At 35.5% G+C, this 24433-nt stretch overlaps 2 protein-coding genes across 10 annotated transcripts; both read left to right on the forward strand.

The window, feature by feature from the left end:
• The first annotated feature begins 1617 nt into the window (after positions 1 to 1617).
• Positions 1618 to 23072, forward strand: LOC137747667 (disease resistance protein RPV1-like). Of its 9 annotated transcripts, none has more exons than XM_088689972.1 (16): positions 1618 to 1802; positions 1940 to 2008; positions 2123 to 2186; positions 2678 to 2758; positions 3943 to 3988; positions 4457 to 4520; positions 5401 to 6021; positions 6329 to 7424; positions 7617 to 7898; positions 8023 to 8871; positions 9004 to 9251; positions 9387 to 9825; positions 22048 to 22151; positions 22262 to 22388; positions 22498 to 22599; positions 22766 to 23072. In XM_088689972.1, exons 7-12 carry the CDS (start codon positions 5489 to 5491, stop codon positions 9655 to 9657), a joined length of 3279 nt encoding a protein of 1092 aa, XP_088546098.1. In that variant the 5' UTR covers positions 1618 to 1802; positions 1940 to 2008; positions 2123 to 2186; positions 2678 to 2758; positions 3943 to 3988; positions 4457 to 4520; positions 5401 to 5488; the 3' UTR covers positions 9658 to 9825; positions 22048 to 22151; positions 22262 to 22388; positions 22498 to 22599; positions 22766 to 23072. The 9 variants fall into 9 exon arrangements, with proteins under 9 accessions (XP_088546098.1, XP_088546103.1, XP_088546102.1 ...); XM_088689977.1 differs by having other exon boundaries at positions 9004 to 9082; positions 9448 to 9825; XM_088689976.1 differs by having other exon boundaries at positions 1620 to 1802; positions 2682 to 2758; positions 4434 to 4520; positions 9004 to 9193; positions 9448 to 9825.
• On the forward strand, positions 13784 to 21734 carry LOC137747668 (disease resistance protein RPV1). The gene is made up of 10 exons (XM_088689979.1): positions 13784 to 14447; positions 14588 to 14646; positions 15014 to 15130; positions 15455 to 16958; positions 17181 to 17280; positions 18103 to 18145; positions 18589 to 18675; positions 18927 to 19544; positions 20219 to 21314; positions 21575 to 21734. The coding sequence occupies exons 8-10, from the start codon at positions 19015 to 19017 to the stop codon at positions 21590 to 21592; spliced, it is 1644 nt and encodes a 547-aa protein (XP_088546105.1). The 5' UTR covers positions 13784 to 14447; positions 14588 to 14646; positions 15014 to 15130; positions 15455 to 16958; positions 17181 to 17280; positions 18103 to 18145; positions 18589 to 18675; positions 18927 to 19014; the 3' UTR covers positions 21593 to 21734.
• Positions 23073 to 24433: the final 1361 nt, after the last annotated feature.

The raw sequence follows: 24433 nt of genomic DNA on the forward strand, positions 1-24433 counted from the left end.
CAACCGCTTGCTAAGGAATCCAACTGTCTAATAAATACATTAGTTAATTAGCTCCAATAAGATTTAGGGTTGTTGCTTACATATATAAAAAGACAGCGTTAACTACCTTGTCCTTTCAAAACATTGTTTATATATGGCATGATGGCATCCATTTGGGTGTATTATATGGTTCATTTGACTAATTAATTACGACCTGACTACTAAACTAAACAAAAACAGTTAACCACTTGTTAAGGAATCCGACTGTCTAATAAATACATTAGTTAATTAGTTCCAATAAGATTTAGGGTTGCTGCTTACATAGTTACATATATAAAAAGGCAGCGTTAGCTACCTTGTCCTTTCAAAACATTGTTTATATATGGCATGATGGCATCCATTTGGGTGTATTCTAGGGTTCATTTGACTAATTAATTACGACCTGACTACTAAACTAAACAAAAACAGTTAACCACTTGTTAAGGAATCCAACTGTAATAAATACATTAGTTAATTAGTTCCAATAAGATTTAGGGTTGTTGCTTACATATATAAAAAGGCAGCGTTAGCTACCTTGTCTTTTCAAAACATTGTTTATAAATGACATGATGGCATCCATTTGGGTGTATTGTATGGTTCATTTGACTGGTAAGGAAAGATAGCTAATACAAGTTTAATCCTAATGCCTATTTTGCATTAGTTTTTAGCAGTTGAGCCTAAAAACTAATAGATTGTTGTTCATTTGGGTGTATTATATGGTCCGTCCCCATTTGGATCTATTATATTAGAGCACCACTTAATAATTAATACAACGATCTAAGAGATTGTTGTTCTAAATTCATATCTTGTAAATGGTTGAATCATTTACCATCCAGTAGATCGTGATCTCACGTTTTGAATCTTGTAAATGGCTGAATCATTTACCTCCCACCTTGAATAATTGTTTATAGTTGTCGTTTCAGATTTGGGTCTTTTCTCCTATGTTTTAATACTTTATAATATATATATTATTTTATTTTGTAATTTATATATCCCAATACAATTATTTGTCATTTTAAATTTATATAATATATGATAAATTTACTTAAATCCGTCTATACCCTAACTCACCATCCGACTAATGCTTAGCATCGATCAGAACCTTGTATAATACATGGACCTAGCTCTTGTTATGGAATATTATTGATTAATTATATAAACCAAGCCAAGTCTTGACTTTTGGGTTCGCAGCAAAATGGCAAATTTGCCCTCATCTCCCACGCGTCGATCATCGCTTAAAACGGTTCCTCCTCTTCTCAATTCTCTTCATTCGGCTTTGGGCTAGTTTGGTATTGTTGTATTTTGAAAAAAAAACTGCTTCTGCTGCGCTGTGAGAATAAGCAGCTGTGAAATAAAGCAGCAGAGTGTTTGGTAAATTTTTTTGTAAAAGTTCTTTTGAAACAAAAAAAGCAGTATTATAGTGTTTGATAAACTTTTATGTAAAACAGATGTGAAAAAAAGCCAGTTTTTCAAAGCTGAGTTTTGCAGCTTCTTGTTTCTGGCTTTTTTTCACCCAAAACTGTGAAAAAAAACTGAAACTGAATGTTTACCAAACACAAAAACAACTCTTAATTTTTTTTAGAATAACCACCTAACCAGGCCTTTCTCTCATAAAAAAAAATCAGAATGCTGCTTCTCAAATTCTGTTTCCCTCAGCCAGCTCCCCATTCCCCGTTCATATTCGTACTTGGCAAACTGGAATAACCACTGAACCAGTAGAACTTTCCTCCGTTCTTCAATTCGATCCGAATAATTTTTTTACCCAGAAAAGCTAGCGTTTCCTGGTGAGTTCTACAGCTTTCTCAGTGTGGGTGTTTCAATTTCGTTTTTGTGATTTTGGATTTGCAAATTTTTTTTCTGTTCAAATTTCCTTTTGTGATTTTGGGGGTTTTGTTTATCGATTCTCTCACTCATCTCTCAGCTCTCTCTCTCACTTTTGAGCTATATCAGTATATGCCGTTGGATTCCGTTTGCTGCTGCTGATCTGCAGGTAAAGCTTCAATTTCCATATAAAGTTTCCATTTTTCATGATTTCTTGAATTTGGGTTTTAAACAATGGAAATACTGCTAGATTCTTATCATTATGTTCTACTAAATTTTTCAGGCTGAAGAGGATGACGAGAATATTAGTGGTGAATTGTATTCCAGTTTAATTAGGGGAAGAAGGGGTAAACTTATTCTACGTTTTCTTTCGTTTTTAGTTGAGCATTTATTGGTATTTTCCACAAATTTTTGGATTGTTTGTGTTTGACTTTGATGATCCCAGACCTAATACTTTTGTTTGGTTCTCTTCTTTTGATTTCCCGTTTATATATTCTGCGTTTTCTTATGGCAGTTTTGAACCTCTTCTTTTTTGAATTTTTGTATGCTTTATGGGTGGTCATTTAATCTGCTTAATTATCATCGTGATCAACTAAGATATCACATTTTCATACACTATGGAGTTTGAGTTACTGGTTGACTTATGAATTGAGAAGTGGATAATGCCATAAAAAATTTGCTAGGAGTAGGAGGGTGTTCTTTGGCACACTATAAAAAGTTTTCTTTTTGTTTTTGGCAGGTTCTTCATATTCATGATTCCGTTATCAGTGCATTTGCTTTCCCATGATTTCTCATAAATTGGACGTGAATGTATTTATAGATTTTTATTTTTTTTTAGCCAGACAAAGGATTTGATTGAGCAACAGGTGCATCGACCATATATTATTACTACAACTGTACGAGGCCTCAGCATTACAAGGTCTTGAAATTACCTCTCTCTCTTTTTTGGTTTTTGACAGATTATACGAGATTTTATTGCTGTTAGTTTGATGAAGTTCTCGATTCACGACCATATATTTTTTCAACTTCTACTATTTGGTTTCTGTTGACTTTAACTCTGAGTTGTAGTGGTGTTTGTGTTTTCTAAATTTCTTCCAATAGCTTAGTTTTAGTTTTATTTTTTTTGTATATATCTCTTCAGAGCAATTCTTGGAGTTGCAATCTTACCAGCTACGAAAAGGAAAGTTATTGTGAAAATCTGTAGAGAAGGGCCTCCTAAATTATTATGGCCACCGGAAGCTGTAAGTCCTTTTTTAGATCATTCAACAGGGAGATGGTATTCTCCATGACAACTGCTCCAAAACCAATCTCTCCTTTGCCCCTGGATTGACCAAAATATCAACTTCAAAGCAAGTTTTGTCGTTTGTAATGACATTTGTAGGGCAACGGACATTTAACTAATCAGATTTAATTTGGGGCAATTTTTAATTTGCCTTCATTTGTTTTGATTTGTAATTTTATAAGCAGTTTTGAGTTTGTGTGAAAAATAATATTGTTTTTTATTCTCTCTCCTCTCTTGAGTCCTAATTGTGTTTCTGTTTCTGGGTTTTGAGTGTTTTGTTGTTTTGCCAGTCAGTGCTGTATATTTTGCGCTTGATAAAACTTATAAGTGTAGTACTGTGGTGCTCATTTTTTGGTTAAAAGTTAAAAGAGTCTTTTGTTAAGATTTTGGTTGATTTTTATCCAACTGAGACCAAACTTCAGTGTATACTATCAAGAAACATGTTATCACATGACTGAAATCATCTATTTACATCGATAAACATACAATTACGACATGATTGATATGGATGTATAGACCCAATAGCTTTAGCTATACATTATAGTTTTACACATAAAAATTGAATGTATCAATTTTAAATCTTTCAACCATGTTATTCAACAGATGCCATAAACTATATATTTTTGAACTCTGTAGAAAAGGAATTTATATGCAACATGATTAGAATGACTACATAAACTACTTATAAAATATCTTTTCAAATACATAAGGAGAAAGAGTGATATTTATCAACGCATCATTATTGTTGCCCAAGTTTTTGCTAATTTTGAAAGCTATGAATTGCTAATGGATTTACCTTTTTTTTTGTGTGGAATTTTCAGAGTTTTGGGTCGTCGGAGGAAGAACTTAGTTGCTTGACATATTGAGGTATATACTTTGCTTTACTTTTGTTTTAGTTTTTTCAATTAGATACAGTTAATTCACACCAATGCTTTTGTTTCTATTGGGTTTTTTAGTTTAAACTTTATCCGGAATCATTTGGTGGGTGTTTGGAACTTTGGAATCAGATTTTCAATTGGTTTTGCGAAGTCCTAATTTTTAATTTCATTTGGGTCTGACCTTGAGTTTAAAACTTTATCTGGAATCATTTGGTGGGTGTTTGTAACTTTGGAATTAGATTTTTAATTGGTTTTGTGAAGTCCCAACTTTTATTTTCATTTGGATCTGACCTTTTAGCTGTCATTGAAAATAATCATAAAAGTAAAGTTGTGCATTCCTTAATTCAGTCTTTGGCAAGCCATCATGCTTGATAACCAAGTAACTAGTTTTTAGTAAATGTTGATTTTGGAAAATTCTTTGTTTAAATTTCTAGGTTCTGATGAATTCTTCATTTAGATTTGGTGACCAACAATCGACCCACCACCAATTTTAAGATCAAGATTGGAGCATGCCTTAAAAAGTTTAAGTCATCTTTCCTTTCTATTTTGTTGATTTTGTCGATTTTGTCATCTAGATTTCTTAGAAAGCTTGCACCTCGGTTCATTTCGGACTAGGGTGTTACCTTTTTTTCTGTGTTGCTTGGAAAATTTCAGAAAGCTTGCATTCAAGTTTGGCTCTTCGAGTCGGACTTCAGGATTGAAGATTGAATTATTGCAACTCTGTTTTCTTTTTCTTTTGTTTTTGCAAACGAAATTTGAATTATGTTCAACTATGGTTTATGGTTATTTTGTTGATGTTGTTACACTACTCATGATTGCTAATTTTATACCAATCTTCTTTAATACATTATGCAAAATGACATTTGTGGAATAATTTCTCAAAACTCATTTGTTATTTGTCCTTTATGCTTCCACGACTTCCCAACTTTATAGGCGACTATACGGATTGTATCGTAAAATCTTTTGTATGTAAAACTTTTTCCAACGTTTTCAATGTAAATAGTATTAATCTTCAATCACACAATCTATTATGTATTTCAAAGATAATCTTTCATACAATTTCAAATCCTGCAGCAACGCCCGAGTAAAAATTTCTAGTACAATCTAAAGTTGTTTCTCCTATTAAAATATGTCCGTTGAAATGTATTATATATGAAGATGGGCAGGTTGTTTCTCCTATGAAAATACGTCCGTTGTTTCTCCTATGAATAGCTGTAATCACAGCCAAGAATCTTTTGGATAGTCTTTGTCCTTTCGTTCCTTTCTTTCCTCTTTTCCTCTCTTTCTTTGCACCTTCCGACCAACATTATGTCGTTTCTCAAGTCCATACACCAACATTATTATATTATAAACTTTGTTCTTGGTTACTGAAGGAGCTTGACTTGGGTTTAGGTATTTCAGGATCGTCTGTTCGACAGCATGAACACAACTACTGCCATTTTTCAGTCGTGATCTGAACCACTGCAGTGCCATAACGGTGGATACCGCCATGACAACCCACGAAGCCTCCTCTTCATCCTCCTCCAAGTCAAAACTTTGGAATTACGACGTGTTCTTGAGCTTCAGTGGTGTAGACACACGCAATGGTTTCACGGGCCACCTCCACGCGGCATTAACAGACAGGGGATACCAGGCTTACATTGATGAGGACGATCTAGAAAGAGGGGAAGAAATAAAAGAGGAACTGTTCCGGGCAATCGAAGGGGCGAGGATCTCTATCATTGTCTTCTCAAAGAGTTATGCGGACTCGAGTTGGTGTCTTGATGAGCTGGTGAAGATCATGGAGTGCAGATACAAACTGGGGCGACGTGTTTTGCCAATATTCTATCATGTTGATCCTACACATGTTAGGAAGCAGAACGGAGATTTAGCTCAAGCATTTCAGAAGCACGAAGAGGGCATCCGTGAAGAAAAAGATGACAAGGAACGTGAAGCTAAACAAGAAAGGGTAAAGCAATGGAGAAAGGCTCTTACAGAAGCTGCAAATTTGTCTGGCCAACATCTTCAAATCACTGACAATGGGTAATCATTCACCTGTTTTTCAAGATTTGAAACATTTTAGTGAATGACTTAGTCTCTCATATAACTAACATTTTACAGAAGCTAATTAAACATTAATTAACATGCTTAATTAATACACCTTAACCTCTCATTAAAACCTAAACCGTAATTGGAGTTTAATTAATGAATGAATTTCTTTCTTTTATCAAGTTGGTCAAAAAATGCTAGTAGCTAGTTAGAATATATATGAAGGAAAGAAAATTGTCTATGTATTGATAGCTCCTACTGTTAATTGAGTCATGCTAATGCTTACGAATTCAATTTTCAGGCGCGAAGCAAAGCTTATTAGAGAAATTGTTGGCAAGATCATTACGGAATGGCTTTCGAGCGCAAACGAATTAACTGTGGCCAAGCACCCGGTTGGAATCAATTCTCGCATTCAAGATATTATCAATCATCTTTCAGGTGGTGGATCAAATGATGTTGTCATGGTTGGAATTTGGGGGATGGGTGGATTGGGTAAAACAACAGCTGCCAAAGCCATTTATAACCAAATTCATCATAAGTTCCAATTCAAAAGTTTCCTTGCCAACGTTAATGAATATGCTCCGGTTGATTTGCAAGGAAAACTTGTTTCTGACATCTTGAAACAGACCGAGTCTAAGATAACCAGTGTTGATCGAGGTAAGAGTCTGATAAAAAATCATCTCCAACGTAGAAGCGTACTTGTCATTATTGACAATGTAGACAAAGTGGAACAACTAAATGCAATAGCTGGAAATCGTGATTGGTTTGGCCCAGGAAGTAGAATTATCATAACGACACGAGATGAACGTTTACTAAAGCAAGTGAACATGAAAGTGGACAAGACATATCCGCTTAAGGAAATGAATGAAGAAGAAGCTCTGAAGCTCTTTAGTTGGCATGCCTTTGGAAATAGTTGGCCTGATGAAGGATATCTTGAACTCTCAAAAGAGGTTGTTTCTTACTGTGGAGGTTTGCCACTAGCCCTTGAAGTTTTAGGTTCTTCTATGATTGAAAGAACCCCAACAGAGTGGAAAAGTCAGATGGAGAAATTGAAAAAATTTCCTGATGAAGGAATAATGAAACCGCTGAGAGTAAGCTTTGAAAGGCTAGATCTTACACAGAAGGATATATTCCTTGACATTTCTTGTTTCTTTATTGGATGGGATAAGGACTGCGTCGCAAAAATATTGGATGGATGTGAGTTTTTTGCAACAGTTGGAATCAATGACCTTCGTGAACGATGCCTTGTAACTGTTGAACACAATAGGTTGAATATGCATGATTTGCTTCGAGAAATGGCCAAATTAATCATTTCTGAAAAATTCCCTCGTCACCCTGGAGAATGGAGTAGGTTGTGGAACCGTCAAGAGGTCACTAAAGTATTGAGAGATAACTCTGTAAGTACATTCCTAATAAAATTTTGAATTTAATGCATCGTACATGAAAAGCACATATAACTCACGGATGTGTATTATACATTAAGTAACATTCATCTCAATTAGCCAACAATAGTACTTGCATGTATTCATACATGTGAACATATGCAAATAATCCGTTTCTTACACATGAATATAACCTTTTGTTAACAGGGAACTGAAGAAGTTGAAGGAATTGCTCTACGTTTCCCTCGTTGGTTTAACATGCCTAGTTTCAGTACAGAAGCATTTGCCAATATGAAGAAACTGAGACTGCTCCAGCTCTACAACGTGCAGCTCAATGGAGAATACAAACATCTCCCCAAAGGGTTAATATGGTTGCGTTGGGAAGAATGCCCCTTAAAGTCCATACCAGATGACTTCTTTAATCAACCAAGACTAGTTATTTTAGAGATAATGTGTAGCAAACTGGTACAAGTTTGGGAGGGCTCCAAGGTACAATTGATTACACATGATGATATTATGTTTCTATTTGTTTTTGGATTTCCTTCTCTTTTTTTTTTGGTGAGATATTCTTTTTGGATATTAATTTTAATTTTCTTTTTATTTTGTGCAACAGTCACTTGAAAACTTGAAAATCCTTAATCTCGGAAATTGCCATGACTTAAAAAAATCACCAGACTTTTCAAATCTCCCAAATCTTGAAGAGTTGATATTGCAATGGTGTAAGAGTTTATCCAAGATTCACCCCTCCATTGGTCATCTTAAAAAACTTTCTTTGGTGAACCTCACAGGCTGCGAGAATCTTTTTTCCCTTCCTGGGGATTTCTACAAGTCCAAATCCGTTCAGACTCTTGTTCTTGATAAATGTTGTCAATTCAGTGAACTGCCCGAGGATTTAGGGAAGATGATATCATTGAGAGTACTATCAGCATCTACCACAGCCATAAGACAAGTACCGCGTTCCACAGTAAGATTGAAGAATCTCACTCATTTATCTCTAGCGGGTGTGCATTCGAAGTTTCCTCTGCAATTTCCCGATTCGTTACACGGCTTAGACTCTTTAAGAAATTTATCTCTCTCAGAGATTGATTTTCTTACCCCACCCAGCCTCAGTGGTCTTTCAAAACTTGAAAATTTGCTGTTAAGTAACTGCCATAACCTTCATACCCTAACCAGCCTCAGTCATCTTTCAAAGCTTGAAGGTCTCTGGTTAAATAATTGCTTCAGCCTTCATACAATCTATGATTTACCAACAAATTTGAAATTTCTGGATGCGTCTGGTTGCTACTCTTTGGTAACAATGCCCAATTTTTCGAAAATGTCGAATATGAGAGAACTGAATGCACGTAATTCACGCGCACTCGCTGAGGTTCCAGACTTGGATAAGTCATTAAACTCCATGACATGGATTGATATGAGGGATTGCCCCAAGCTCACAGCTGATTTTACGAGGAACGTTCTAAAGGTATCTCTCTCTCTCTTTAATTGTCTTCCTATTGCGCACATCCACACACGCAACGTACATGTACATGTATGTGTGTGTGTGTGTGTGTGTGTATGTATGTATATAGATATAACACTTGCATTGTATATATAGGGATGGACTTCTTGCGGATATGGTGGCATTTTTCTCAATGGGAATTATGTTCCTGATTGGTTCGAGTTTGTCAACGATGGTAATAAAGTCACTTTTGATATCCCCTCGAGTGATGGTCGTAATTTTGAAGGACTGACTTTGTTATGCTTTTATTGCTCAAATCCTTATCAGTCAAGCCCTTATATCAGATGTAAAGATGGTCATCCTCGTGCCAGTATTGATATAAATAATACCAAGCGTATTGAGTTGCATCGACGAAGAAATATAAGAAGGCATATTAAGTTGTTTCAACCATTTAAACGTATGAAAAAGCGTGCTGAGTTGCAGACCTACAATAGCAAGGAAAATTGGGTTATAAAAAATTCCGATGTTGTATACAATAGCAAGGAAAATTGGGTTATAAAAAATTCCGATGTTGTATTTGAAGAATGTTTTCTTTGGCAGGGACAAATATCGAACGATAAGCTCAATTTGCAAAGCTGGGATAAAGTTGATATAACTTTTGAAATGCCAGAGGCATACTCTTGTTATGCAACAATTAAGAGAACAGGGGTTAATCTAGTATGGGACAAACCAATGAAGGAAAATATGCACGATTTTGATCTGGATGGTAGGTTTTTGATCCAGAGGCACAATCAAGATTCAAGGTGGTGATGCATGCTTCAGCCAAACGCCTCTTTCATTTTTCGATTTCTCAGTTCAATAAATGAAGGCAAGTCCATACTTCGGCCACCGCGGCAGTTCTTTTTCCCGGTAATTTAACCGAAACATCAAGGGTAGTCCGGTCCAGAAGCACCAAAAATATCCCTCTCTCTAACGAAAGTAATGGGAAGCTTATTGGGGGGAGCGACCCAAATTCTGAGCAAATCGTCGTCCGCTTTCTTCTTCCTCAATCCAAATTTGAAGCTCTCTCTTAACAAACCCTCCAAATCCCCTCGCCCTCTCCTCACCTTCGGGATCATGGTCTCCGCCGACGCTCGTCAAGGGCAGCGTCCACCCAAATGGCATCGCCGACATCACCCTCGGTCGCCCCGCGAGCTCTCAACGCCATGAACCTAGGTATGTAGATAAACACACACGCATGTGTATATAATATGTATGTATCTGTAAATGCTTTTGATTTGGAGCTGATTTGAATTTTTCAGCTTGAACTTTATGGCATCGTATTGATTACAAATCTATGTTATTGCATTTGTTATAAGACGAAAAGTTGGATTCAAATTTCGAAGAAGTTAGCTTTTTTTTCGAAGAATTTTGTGTTTCTGTTTAAGTGGGAATTGTTGGAAAATGCAGATATGGATGTGAAATACAAGAGCTATCTGGATGAATAGGAATCTGACTCAAGCATGTGATGATGACGATGCATCACCACATTTTACACTTCCATGTGAAGTGTGTTCTTGTTGATAGCCGCTCGGCTCGTGCCTTTTGTGGCGGTAACGCCCAGAACTCGTATTTGAATAGTTTCTTATCTTTCCTGGCAATTTTACACTTCCATTTTAGCATGTAGTTAAATAAGTTTTTCTAGATATGTATGTTTAACTCTTTGAGGTTATTTTTGTTTTTGGCTTAGGTAAGGTTTTGAGAGTGATCAATCATGGTAAATGCAGGAAAGGACATTAAAGTGGTTGTTGCCGAAATTCAAAAGGACAAAAACACACCTCTTGTGCCGAAGGTTTCTACATTACGCTTTGCTTTGTACTAAAGTTGTTTCTTGTTTAGGTGCTTACGTGATGGATTGTTGGTCTTTGATGTTCGTGCTGTTTCATGTCATGTTGTTTATTGTTTCACTTCATTGTTCCTTTTTGTGTTGTTTTTTTGCCATATAGAGATAGATGGTGTCCGTTAAGTTGGCACGTTGATTCATTGATAAGTAATAACCCAGATTTAGTTTACCTGCAGGTGGTGATGTGAAGCAGATCATGGCCAAAAACCAACCACCGAATATGATTGAGGTCTAATTGTGTCCCTTTTAACTATATATAATAACAGACTTATAACTTTACACAGTTTTCTAAAATCCAGATAATATAAGATGACTTCCTTCACTACCGTATAGGATGTAATTTTGGTAATTTTCATAGTGAATAGATTTACAACTAGCAATACAATTGACCCTTGCAAAATCATTGATGATTAAGCCTTAATACAAGCAGGCAAGCCCCTTTTAACAAAATTCATGCATTAGAATCGTAATGATGTATTTGTTGATAAGCCTAAAAGTTCAAAGTGAAAATCACTTATATGAGTTCTGCTACTTCTTTAATTGCTTTGGCTATTCAATCTCATATAAATGTCATAAATTGCGGCTAAGATTGTGCTTTCAGCATGTATTTATTAATGTTCCATACATACGATTCTTATTTTTCTTTCGTAATTTCATGTTTGACATTCTCGGGCAACCTACAACATCTAATCATTTGTTTAGTCTTGATTTTTCTTGAACTTGGGTAATATGATTTGTATTGTTGCATAGGATTCATATCTTTTCTAAGCTACCATTTCTTAAGATTGAGAGGCTACCGGTATGATATTTATGCTGCATGTTTTTCAGGTATTCACTGCTGAGTATTCTCTAAGATGCAAAATCTGAGAGTACAAGAAGCCCTTTATAAGCTTCATGGATGGCATAACAATGGGCTTTGGTGTTGGCATATCAGGTCACGGTCGCTACCAGATCATTACAGAAGTATTATTGCCTTGTCAGACAGAGATTGTCAATGTTGTGAATTACATTGCCTTTTTGAATTTTTTGTGTCTTAACTTTGTATGGATACATTTCAGAGGACTGTTCTTGCTATGCCCTAGAATGTAATTTGTTTGTTCCCAGATGTTGGGTTTTCACGAATAGCGGCAAAGAGTCCAGGAGGAGGATCTGTAGGTATGTCTTTTGTATGCTCAAGCGCAATTTCTTTCCTATGACTGAAGCAAGCTGTTTTTCCAGCGTTGATAAGGAGAAACTGTTTAGATTATAAGAATAGAATGGCCTGTACCATTTCTCTGTTTGCTTCATGCATCAATTCTTAGTTCTGTATTTGTTTTAAGTTTAACACTGTTATGTCTTTGACTTACTGGGAAAAGGATTTCAACACCAGCGGATGCGCTGTATGTGGGTCTTGGGACTCATTTTGTCCCATCTCAAAACTTTAGCTATTTGTGCCAAAGAATCAAGGTGAGACCTATAGAGCTTAGCTTTTACAAATTTTTTGCCTTTCTTCATATAAAACCATCTGCAATATCCCCACTAACAGAGAGAACTTTAACAATGCTGCTTATGAAACATTTAACAGATGGAGAGGTGTAGAGCTTCAAGTTGATTCGGTGATGCATGTTGCAAGCATAATACGGAGGACACAATGTTTCAAGCCAAATTGCTCTTTTGTCATCATTGATTTCCTTTCCCGACACGGGTATTTCACTTTCACTACTGATATTCTTACAATAAATGATCCGATACGAGAGAAACTCACAACTGGAGGATGCCTCTATGGTGGTATCTCAAACCATTCACGCACGGCCGAGTATTTTGACTACAATGCAATTCCCTCCCACAAATCTGATCTTTGTTTCTTGTTAATGCAGGTACATTAGCCCCGAGTCCTTCGGTTACCTGGATCTACTACAAAGTTTGAGAAGTGGCGATTGTACATTTTTCTTCTTTGATACTGCCTAGTTGTTTTTTTTTTTTTTTTTTGAACTCCTGTTTCTTCTCCGAAATTACAGAAAGCTAATGTTACACACTAGGCAACTAAAGCAGCTATCTCCAAATGCATCTGTTTCTTCTTCTCTGTATCGCTCGTTAATGAAAAATAACTAATCTAGCTTAAAATTTGCATCGAGTTTCATCTTATCTTCTTCTCTGTATCTCTCAATTTTTCTTCCCCTTTTGTCAACCAACTTGTATGTTTTCTTTCTACATTCATTTTTTTTTTCTTTCTTGTGCTTCATAATCGAAGACGGTTGCGAAAAAATAACTGCTGACTCCTGTATGTTCTCCCCGTAGAAAGACACATCATCGCAACCGTTGTCAACCGCCTCTAACTGCTTGGAACAATGCGAGACAATCCCCTCCCCTATGCACTACACTGGCGAACCAAAATTTGCAACCGGAAACACCAAGCTCGAGAAACAGGACGTGAAATAAGAACAAAACAGCAGGAGCCATGTCGAGAGACTCACTACGTTGTAAGAAATCCAAATTTATTTCCTTCTCTACAGTGCTAATTAGTGTTGGAGCTGTAACGGAACCGAACCCATATTCTATGCCCGGAACCGTGCCGTGCCGTAAGGGTAAATGTGATTGTTTCGTCAAGAAATTGAACAAAAGTTGGAACTTGTCATGTCAGGGTCCTAGGACACCAGAATATCAATCCATGAACGAAAGGCATGAGAGAAAAGTATATTGGGTAGTGATTTGTGAGGCCCAAATTCTTGACTGGAGGTTGGTGAAAATTGCCTCTTCACTCTTTGCATAATTAAAGTCGTACATAATCTTTCAGCTTATTCACTCATTGTCAATTAATTTTGGATAAAATCCTCACAATGTAATACAATAGTAGAGTATGCTATTCACGTGTTGGATTTGACAGCCACGTATAAGCTTCACGAAGGTACTATTGCCTTGTTAGAGAGAAAATTGTCAATGTTGTCAATTACAACTGTGGTGAAATTCATATATATTAGTTCCAAACATTTGAGACATTAAATTAAAATGGTGTTAGTGTAATATTCCAAACGTAAGAGAATTTTGTGAAAACTTGTAATATCTTAAACGTAATTAACTCTAAAAACATAAAATGCTAAAAAGTTCATGAAAAACTTCGATTTTGAGAGAATTTATTGAGCATTTAATCCTTCATATAATAGTTTATTATGAAACCAAGAGAAGTGTTGAAAAAGAATGCAAATCTCAATCGGGGACAAGAAAATCTACAAAAATTGAATGGCTGTAATCACAGCTAAGAATCTTTTGCATAATCTTTCCTTCCTCTTTTCCGCTCTTTTACCAGGGCACATCTTCATATATATTAGTTTATTAAGGAATCTTTAGAAGTTGTTTTAAAAAGAATGCAATCATCTCACTCTCCATCTTTTCTTCTGTCAAAGGAGCTTTTGTATCACGAGTTCGGGTAATGCTTTGGATTTGTAAATAATAGTTTACTTCCCACTCGTCGATCATCGCTTAAAATGATTCCTCCTCTTCTCGGTTCTCTTCATTCCGCTTTTCTTTCCTTTTCGTTGTTCTCTCTCGCAATTCTCAGCCTCCGTCGGTCTCCAACCTCGCTTTCGTTGGCTCCCAAATCGGCTTCTCTCGCTCCCCAACCTCTCACGAATTACAAACAAGATGCTTTCTTGCTGGAAAAACCACTGAACTAGTACAACTTTCCTCGGTTCTTCTATTCGATTCGAATAAAGTTTTTACCCCGAAAAGCTAGCGTTTCCTGGTGAGTTTTACAGCTTTTTCTCAGTGTGGGTGTTTCAATTTCGTTTTTGTGATTTTGGATTTGCAAATTTGTTTTCTGTTCAAATTTCCTTCTGTAATTTTGGGGGTCTTTGTTTACCGATTCTCTTACTCATCTCTCAGCTTTCTCTCACTTTTGAGGTACATGCCGTTGGATTCCGTTTGCTGCTGCTGATCTGCAGGTAAAGCTTCAATTTCTATATAAAGTTTCCATTTTGCATGATTTCTTGAATTTGGGTTTTAAACAATGGAAATACTGCTAGATTCTTATCATTATGTGCAAATTACTGGTGATTTGGATTGGTGCCTGAGATTTAGAGAATGGCTTGCGGCTTTAATTTCTTTTTCCTTCATTATTACTGTTTTCAAATTTTTTATTGCTGGGTATTGATAATTTGTAGTCTGTGAGGGCTTCAGTCTGTTGGAATTTTGAATGGTTATTGCTTCATCGGAATTTGGGTGCTCCAAATTTTGAATTAGAAGAAACCCATTTGATTAATATTTTTGGTGGATTGGCTCTCTTTGTTTTCTCTGTTATTTCTTCCCCAGTTGGAAAGTGGAAGCCCCAACTTTGAGCTCAGAGCTTGAATTTCTGAATCATTCGTTTCTCTGCCCTCTCATCAGTCACTCTTGATCCTCTCTCTGAGGAGCACTACATATTTAAAGGTGATGCCGGTATGTGATTCCCGCTCCATCTCATCTTTCTTTTTTTAATCTTACTGGGTAATTTTCCAGCTCTATCAAGTAATACTCCATTTAATTGCTTAATTGAGGTTTTATGTTTCTCATTTTCACTCTTTCATCAGTTCATTGGCTTTGATGTTGGGCTTAAGTAAATGGGAAATCATTAATTGGCATTGTTCAAGATATAATTCTGTGTTTTTGGATTTGTGAAACGATTTGGCTAATGAAGAGAGTGGTTTTTTTGTATATAGATTACACACATGTGGGCTGATCTATCTTTCCTAATAAATTTCCAATCTGTTTCAGGTATAAATTTTTCTCATCTATTTGCAAACAAAGTTTCGGTATGTTCTTACTTCTCCTCATGGCAAAATGTTTTGTTTTTAGTAATTGGCAGGCTTAATGTATTATGTATATGACATTATTTTTGCTTTTGGCATCAAATCACAGTACAAAGGTTGGCAATTATTCTCACGGTCTTCGTTTTTATAATTTATTTTTTTAGTGAAGGTGTAGTTATTGTGTAATTATCTTTTTTCTTGATTCAATTGCTTTTATTTGTGTGATTTTAATCGGTGGGATTATTTTGAGTGGAAATGCTCAATCTCTTTGTTTACAAAGGATATCATAGGTTATTTTTTTTAGAGTTGATAGTAATGAAAATTTTGCTTTAGTTTCACATGTGCTTATCTATCATTGTTACTGGGCAATAATTTAGTGCCCTACATATTTTGGCTTATTAGATTGGCCTTCATTCGGTGCTTATCTGTGATCGTTAATAATTGCTAGCAGACTTTCTGGGTTTCAAATTCTCAAACAGAATTTCTGACTTGCAAAATCCATTACAAAACTGAAGACATTCCTTCTGTTTTTAACTTTTTACCTCTCCATTGTTGGTTGTGTCAAAAGTATCAATTTTGTTGATTTACATGAACTTCACAAGACATGCAACAAATAAAAAAAATTAAAAAAAAAAAAAAAAAAAAAAAAAGAACAAGGCACCGCCTAAAGATGAGACATCTAACAGATGAGTTTCTGTTTTGAACCTATTGTAGTCATTTGGTCTTGCAGTTTTAGTTATCAATTCAACTCCTCCATTGCTAATATTACTGTCTCCATTAAGCGTCTTCATTGAATAATTCTACTAAATTTTTCAGGCTGAAGAGGATGACGAGAATATTAGTGGTGAATTGTATTCCAATTTAATTAGGGGGAGAACAGGTAAACTTATTCTACGTTTTCTTTCGTTTTTAGTTGAGCATTTATTGGTATTTTCCACAAATTTTTGGATTGTTTATGTTTGACTTTGATGATTGTGGCATTTCAGATAATGGTATATCCCAAACCTAATAATTTTGTTTGGTTTTTTGTTCCTTTTTCGCTTCTCTTCTTTTGATTTCCCATTTATATATTTTGTGTTTTCTTATGGCAGTTTTGAACCTTTCCTTTTCTGAATTTGTATGCTTTATGGGTCGTCATTTAATCTGCTTAATTATCATCATGATCAACTAAGATATCACTTTTTCATACACTATAGACTTTGAGTTACTGTTTGAATTATGAATTGAGAATTGGATAATGCCATAAAAAATTTGCTAGGAGTAGAAGGATGTTCTTGGCACACTATAAGAAGTTTTCTTTTTCTTTTTGACAAGTTCTTCATATTCATGATTCCGTTATCAATGCATTTGCTTTCCCATGATTTCTCATAAATTGGACGTGAATGTATTTACAGATTTTTATTTTTTTTAGCCAGACAAAGGATTTGATTGAGCAACAGGTGCATCAGCCATGTATTATTACTACAATGGTCTTGAAATTACCTTTCTCTCTTTTTTGGTTTTAGACAGATTAAATGAGATTTTATTGCTGTTAGTTTGATGAAGTTCTCGATTTATGACCATATATTTTTTCAACTTCTACCATTTGGTTTCTGTTGACTTTAACTTTGAGTTGTAGTGGTGTTTGTGTCTTCTAAATTTCTTCCAATGGCTTTGTTTTAGTTTGATTTTTATTGTATTTATCTCTTCAGAGCAATTCTTGGAGTTGCAATATTACCAGCTACGAAAAGGAAAGTTATTGAGCAAATCTGGAGAGAAGGGCCTCCTAAATTATTATGGCCACCAGAAGCTGTAAGTCCCTTTTTAGATCATTCAACAGGGAGATGATATTCTCCATGACAACTGCTCCAAAATCAATAACTCCTTTTCCCCTGGATTGACCAAAATATCAACTTCAAAGCAAGTTTTGTCGGGTGTAATGACATTTGTAGGGCAACAAGCATTTAACTAATCAGATTTAATTTAGGGCAATTTTGGATTTGCATTCATTTGTTTTGATTTGTAATTTTATAAGCAATAAGCAATTTTGAGTTTGTGTGAAAAATAATATTGTTTTTTTATTCTCTCTCTCTCTCTCTCTCTCTCTCTCTCTCATATGTTTTTGAGGAGTTTGAGTCCCAAGTGTGCTTAGTGTAGTACTGTTGTGCTCATTTTTAGTTAAAAGTTAAAAGAGTCTCTTATTAAGATTTTGGTCGATTTTTATCCAACGACCAAACTTCAGTGTATACTATCAAGAAACATGTATCACATGACTGAAATCATCTATTTACATCGATAAACATTCAATTACGACATGATTGCTATGGATATATAGACCCAATAGCTTTAGCTACATGTTATAGTTTTACACATAAAAATTGAATATATCAATTTTAAATCTTTCAACTATGTTATTCAACAGATGCCATAAACTACCATATTTTTATGAACTCTGTAGAAAAGGAATTTATATGCAACATGATCAGAATGAACTGCTTATAATATATCTTTTCAAATACATAAGGAGAAGAGTGATGGTTCTCAACGCGTCTTTATTGTTGCCCAAATTTTTGCTAATTTTGAAAGTGAGGAATTGCTAATGGGATTACCCTTTTTTTTGTGTGGAATTTTCAGAGTTTTGGGTTGGAGGAAGAACTTAGTTGCTTGACATTTTGAGGTATATTCTTTGCTTTACTTTTGTTTTAGTTTCTTCAATTAGATACAGTTAATTCACACCAATGCTTTTGTTTCTGTTGGGTTTTTAAGTTTTAATTTTATCCAGAATCATTTGGTGGGTGTTTGGAACTTTGGAATCAGATTTTCTATTGGTTTTGTGAAGTCCTAACTTTTAATTTCATTTGGTCTGACATTGAGTTTAAAACTTTATCTGGAATCATTTGGTGGGTGTTTGTAACTTTTGCATTAGGTTTTTAATTGGATTTGTGAAGTCCTAACTTTTATTTTCATTTGGATTTGACCTTTTAGCTGTCATTGAAAATAATCATAAAAGTAAAGTTGTGCATTCCTTAATTCAGTCTTTGGCAAGCCATCATGCATGATAACCAAGTAACTGGTTTTTAGTAAATGTTGATTTGGAAAATTCTTTGTTTAAAGTTCTAGGTTTTGATGAATTCTTCATTTAGATTTGGTGACCAACAATCGACCCACCACCAATTTTAGATCAAGATTCGAGCATGCCTTAAAAGTGTAAGTCATTTTTCCATTCTATTTTGTTGATTTTGTCATCTGGGTTCTTAGAAAGCTCGCATCTCGTCTGACTAGGGTGTTACCTTTTTATCTGTACTGTTTGGAAAATTTCAGAAAGCTTGCATTCAAGTTTGTCTCTGCACCTTCTGGCCTACATTATGTTGTTTCTCAAGTTCATATGCCAACATTATTATGTTATAAACTTTGTTCTTGTTGATTGAAGGAGCTTGACTTGGGTTTAGGTATTTCAGGATCATCCGTTCGACAGCACAAACACAACTACTGCCATTTTTCAGTCGTGATCTGAACCACTGCTGTGCCATAACGGTGGATACCGCCATGACAACCCACGAAGCCTCCTCTTCATCCTCCAAGTCAAAACTTTGGGATTACGACGTGTTCTTCAGCTTCAGCGGTGAAGACACACGCAATGGCTTCACGGACCACCTCCACGCGGCATTAACAGACAAGGGATACCAGGCTTATATTGATGAGGATGATCTAAAAAGAGGGGAAGAAATACAAAAAGAACTGGAACAGGCAATCGAAAAATCAAAGATCTCTATCATTGTCTTCTCAGAGAGGTATGCGGATTCGAGTTGGTGTCTTAACGAGCTGGTGAAGATCATGGAGTGCAGAGACAAACTGGGGCGTCATGTTTTGCCAATATTCTATCACATTGATCCTTCACATGTCAGGAAGCAGAATGGAGTTTTAGCCCAAGCATTTAAGAAGCACAAAAAGAACATCCGTAAAGAAAAAGATGACAAGAAACGTGAAAAAAAACGAGAAAGGGTAAAGCAGTGGAGAAAGGCTCTTAGAGAAGCTGCAAATTTGTCTGGCTACCATCTTCAAATCACTGATAATAGGTAATCATTCACGTGCTTTTCAATATTTAAGTTGTATTACTCTAATTAACATGCTTAATTAATACGCCTTAATCTCTCATATAAAATCTAGAGGAAAATTGTAGCTTTGGTTCCTAAACTTAAAATTCATTACGTTTTGTGCTTGAACTTGATAAAATATGGAGCGTTAGTCCTTTGTAACCAATTCTTTTAAATTTTAGTTAGAAGTGTTTACAACTTTACATGTTAGTTTCACCTATATATATATATATATAAAATTCTAGGCAAACCTTATCCCACCATCACTCGCAGGCTCGCAGCCCACTCCTTCACCTTCAATCTTTGATTCACACCCCGTCAACCTCCCACTTCCAACCCCCAATCCCTAATCCCCACTCGCCAGCCGACCCCAACCTGTAGCCCACGGACCACAGCCTTCACCCGAACCCTGAACCCGCATCCCACAAATTTCTTGAATCTTAATTGGAGTTTAATTGATACACCAAACTTTAATATATCCATGAATGAATTTGTTTCTTTTATTGAAGTTGGTCACAAAATTACATACTAGCTAGTAGCTAGTTTGTGTACATATACACACACACACGAAGGAATGAAGGCAAGAAAATTATTTATATTAGTACTAATAGCTCCTACTGAGCCTACTTACTAAGCTTACCAATTCAATTTTTCAGGCGCGAAGCAAAGCTTATTAGAGAAATTGTTGACAAGATTATCCCGGAATGGCTTCCAAGCGCAGAAAAACCACATGTGGCCAAGCACCCAGTTGGAATATATACTCGCATTCAAGATATCATCACTTATCTTTCAAATGGTGGATCAGATGTTGTTCGCATGGTTGGAATTTGGGGGATGGGTGGATTGGGTAAAACAACAGCTGCCAAAGCCATTTATAACCAAATTCATCATAAGTTCCAGTTCAAAAGTTTCCTCGCCAATGTTAGCGAATGTGATCTGGTTGATTTGCAAAGAAAACTTGTTTCTGACATCGTGAAACAGACCGAGTCTAAGATATCCAGTGTTGATGGAGGTATCAGTCTGATAAAAAATCATCTCCGACATAGAAGCATACTGGTCATTATTGACAATGTAGACAAAGTGAAACAGCTAAATGCAATAGCTGGAAATCGTGATTGGTTTGGCCCAGGAAGTAGAATTATCATAACGACACGAGATGAACGTTTACTAAAGCAAGTGAACATGAAAGTGGACAAGACATATCCGCTTAAGGAAATGAATGAAGATGAAGCTCTGAAGCTCTTTAGTTGGCATGCCTTTGGAAATAGTTGGCCTAATGAAGGATATCTTGAACTCTCAAAAGAGGTTGTTTCTTACTGTGGAGGTTTGCCACTAGCCCTTGAAGTTTTAGGTTCTTCGATGATTGAAAGAACCCCAACAGAGTGGAAAAGTCAGTTGGAGAAGTTGAAAAAATTTCCTGATGAAGGAATAATGAAACCGCTAAGAGTAAGCTTTGAAAGGCTAGATCCTACACAGAAGGATATATTCCTTGACATATCTTGTTTCTTTATTGGATGGGATAAGGACTATGTCGTAAAAATATTAGATGAATGTAACTTTTTTGCAACAATAGGAATCCGTGACCTCCTTGAACGATGCCTTATAACTGTTGAAGACAACGTGTTGAACATGCATGATTTGCTTCGAGAAATGGCCAAAGTAATCATTTCTGGAAATTCTCGTCGTCCCCTTGGAGAATGGAGTAGATTGTGGAACCTTCAAGAGGTCACTGATGTATTGAGAGATAAATCTGTAAGTACATTCTCAATAAAATTTGTATTAATGCATCGTACAAGAAAAGCATATATGTAACCCACGTATGCCTATTATACATTAGAAACATTCATGTGTAAATATATGTATTTGCATAAAGAAGCTCAATTAGGAATAGATGCACATAATCCTTTTCTTACCCAGTATAATGTGTTAACAGGGAACTAAAGAAGTTGAAGGACTTGTTGTAGGTCCCCCTAATTTTTATCCATACTGTTACTGGGCTAGAGTCAGAACAGAAGCATTTGCCAATATGAAGAAACTGAGACTGCTCCAGCTCTACAACGTGCAGCTCGATGGAGAATACAAACATCTTTCCAAAGAGTTAATATGGTTGTGCTGGGGTGGATGCCCTTTAAAATCCATACCAGGTGATTTCTTTGATCAACAACGAGAACTAGTTATTCTAGAGATAAAGTTTGGCAAACTGGTACAAGTTTGGGAGGGCTCCAAGGTACAATCGATTACACATGATGATGTTATGTTTCTATTTGATTTTGGATTTCCTTCTCTCTTTTTTACGAGATATTCCTTTTGGATATTAATTTTAATTTTCCTTTGATTTTGTGCAACAGTCGCTTGGAAACTTGAAAATCCTTGATCTCAGTTATTGCTGTGACTTAAAAAAATCACCAGACTTTTCAAATCTCCCAAATCTTGAAGAGTTGTTGATAGCCCAAATGTGAAGTGTGTTGTTGTTGATAGCCGCTAGGCTCGTGTCTTTTACCTCAAATAACTTCAGCATTTGGCGCAAATAAGTCGGTTCTTGAGATAATTGATGAACTTAAAAGCAGCAGCAGAGTTCAGATGCTACTGGTAAGTTTGTCAATGCTATTTGTTTGTTGATAATGAAATGAAATATGTTTCTATTGCAGAGGCTTGTATGTCGCAGTGAAGTATTTTCTATCAAATTGTTTCTATTGCAGTGGTGGAGTGGGCTAATGAAGTTCTTCAAGGCCTTGGAAAGGGTGCTCCTTTCTCACTTTATTTGATTCAAAATTATTTCTCCAAAGTTGCATCTGCGCTTGGGAAAAATGACAATCAATTTCCACAGTGAGTCTGGACTTTCTACATTTTCGTTTCTTTCATCACACGGTTGCATCCTTTTGATAGTATCTAACATTTCCTGAAAGTAACATGTGCTTTACTTGACCAATGCCAGTTAACTGGTGTGATGAAAACTGAATATTGCGTTGCTATAAGATCGTCTCTGTGGATTGATTTTGCTGAAGGTGTGCGGGCAGTTTTGCTGGACAAGGATCAGGTTGGTTAATCATGCTCAAGATTCCTTACTATAAACTTATTTGCTGACGGAGTTGCTGCAACATAAAGAAATACAGCCTCGACTAGACCTACAGTTATATAATCATCTTACTTTCCGTATATCAGAACGGATCTTTATCTTTGGCTTCGATTTCTTGTCAATGCAGAATCTGAAGTGGAACCCGTCAAAGTTAGAGGAGGTGAATCAGAGTGAAGTGCAAGCTCTCTTCGGGCCATTGAGCCCGAACGGTGGGGAGTTGATGTGTGACTAACTGCGAATTGGCATGTGACAACGTATCCATTGAAATATATTTACTGTTGTGGTAAAATAAGTTAAATGAAACTATATGAGAAGAAAGCACTTTCGCTTGGACGCTTTTAGTACTTTTGTACCGTGTTTTCCTCGGCCATGTGATGTGATCAACTAACATTGTGATTCTCTTTTAGTTGAATGGCACAACTACTAATTGCATGGTCTTTTGGACCCTACTCTTATTAGTGGTTTAAGTTGAAAACAATATCGATGTTGATTCCTCCTCTTGAGTTTTAAATTATATTTTTGTATAACAGTTGCTTGGGAAGTTGAAAATCGATAATCTCAGTCATTCACATGACCTAACAAAATCACCAGACTTTTCAAAGCTTCAGTGGTCTTTCAAGGTTTGAAACGTTGTACTTAAGAGTAGCGCGAAAATCTTCATGATGTCCCCAATTTACCAACAAATTTGAAAAACACGGCGATTATCTTTTGTAGAGACATATGTCAGAACTATAATCGTATCATATTTTATACGTGACTATTATTTTTTATTATATATTACAACGAATCGAGTGTCTACAGTTTTGCGCTAGTTTCTTTTCTCTCCCCCCATACCGATACCGCCAAGAAAGTTCAAAATGGTCACTTATTAAGGATTAGTTTGAGATTATGGTGCTCTAAAAGAAAGCAGCTTATTAAACTCCTGTCAATAAAAGTAGAAAAAACATAGAAAATGAGAAGTAGGGTCTATTATGCTTCTAGAAAAGTGTTTTTTTTTTCAAAGCATAATAATTAATGCTTTCAAATGACAAGTATAACCCCACATGTTTTACAAAATTACAATCTTTGCTCATACATTATTGTATTTGACAATTATTATATCACATTAAATATTATATCTTTTTTAGTCATTTAACATATTTAAAGTAATTTGTATAAAAATTTACCAAACACTTTGACATTGTTTTTTATTTAATTAAAAACATTTTTACAAAAAAAGTTTACCGAATACTTAATAACTTTATTTTACAGCGGTTTATTCTCACAACACATTAGATGCATTTTTTTTTAAAAAAAGCACAACAATACCAAACTAATCCTAATAATGTGAAAAGGAACCATTATTTTTTAGAGAAGAATGTGAAAAAAACTTAATCAAATAGAGAGACGCGTAATTAACAACACAATATTTAATTATGGAGTGATCTTTTTCTACCGTACATGTCTATTAGAAAGATGTAAGGATACTCTTTTAAAGTGAAACTGTCCATAAACTATCCGCCACTTATTGTATTTGGCATAATATTTTACAATATTTGCACAAAAATGGGTTAATTACCCTAACACTCCAAAAGTTGGTCGAGTTTTCACAAAATCCCTTTACATTTGAGACATTACATTAAAAGGGTGTTAGTGTTATATCTCAAATGTAAGAAAATTTTGTGAAAACTTGTAATATCTCAAATGTAATTAACTCTAAAAACATAAGATGCTAAAAAGTTCATGAAAAGCTTCGATTTTGAGAAAATCTATTAAGCATTTAATCCTTCGTATAATAGTTTATTATGAAATTAAA

This window comes from Pyrus communis, chromosome 2, assembly GCF_041283825.1.
Source record: "Pyrus communis isolate YQ-2024b chromosome 2, ASM4128382v1, whole genome shotgun sequence".
NCBI lineage: Eukaryota > Viridiplantae > Streptophyta > Magnoliopsida > Rosales > Rosaceae > Pyrus > Pyrus communis.

Bases quoted from the DNA above. Each gene is read 5' to 3' on its own strand.
- LOC137747667 (XM_088689967.1), top strand. From the start codon at position 5,489: ATGACAACCCACGAAGCCTCCTCTTCATCCTCCTCCAAGTCAAAACTT. The intron at 7,899-8,022 runs GTACAATTGATT...TTTGTGCAACAG, and splicing joins AAGTTTGGGAGGGCTCCAAG to TCACTTGAAAACTTGAAAAT. The intron at 8,872-9,003 runs GTATCTCTCTCT...TTGTATATATAG, and splicing joins TTACGAGGAACGTTCTAAAG to GGATGGACTTCTTGCGGATA.
- LOC137747668 (XM_088689979.1), top strand. From the start codon at position 19,015: ATGACAACCCACGAAGCCTCCTCTTCATCCTCCAAGTCAAAACTTTGG. The intron at 19,545-20,218 runs GTAATCATTCAC...TCAATTTTTCAG, and splicing joins CTTCAAATCACTGATAATAG to GCGCGAAGCAAAGCTTATTA.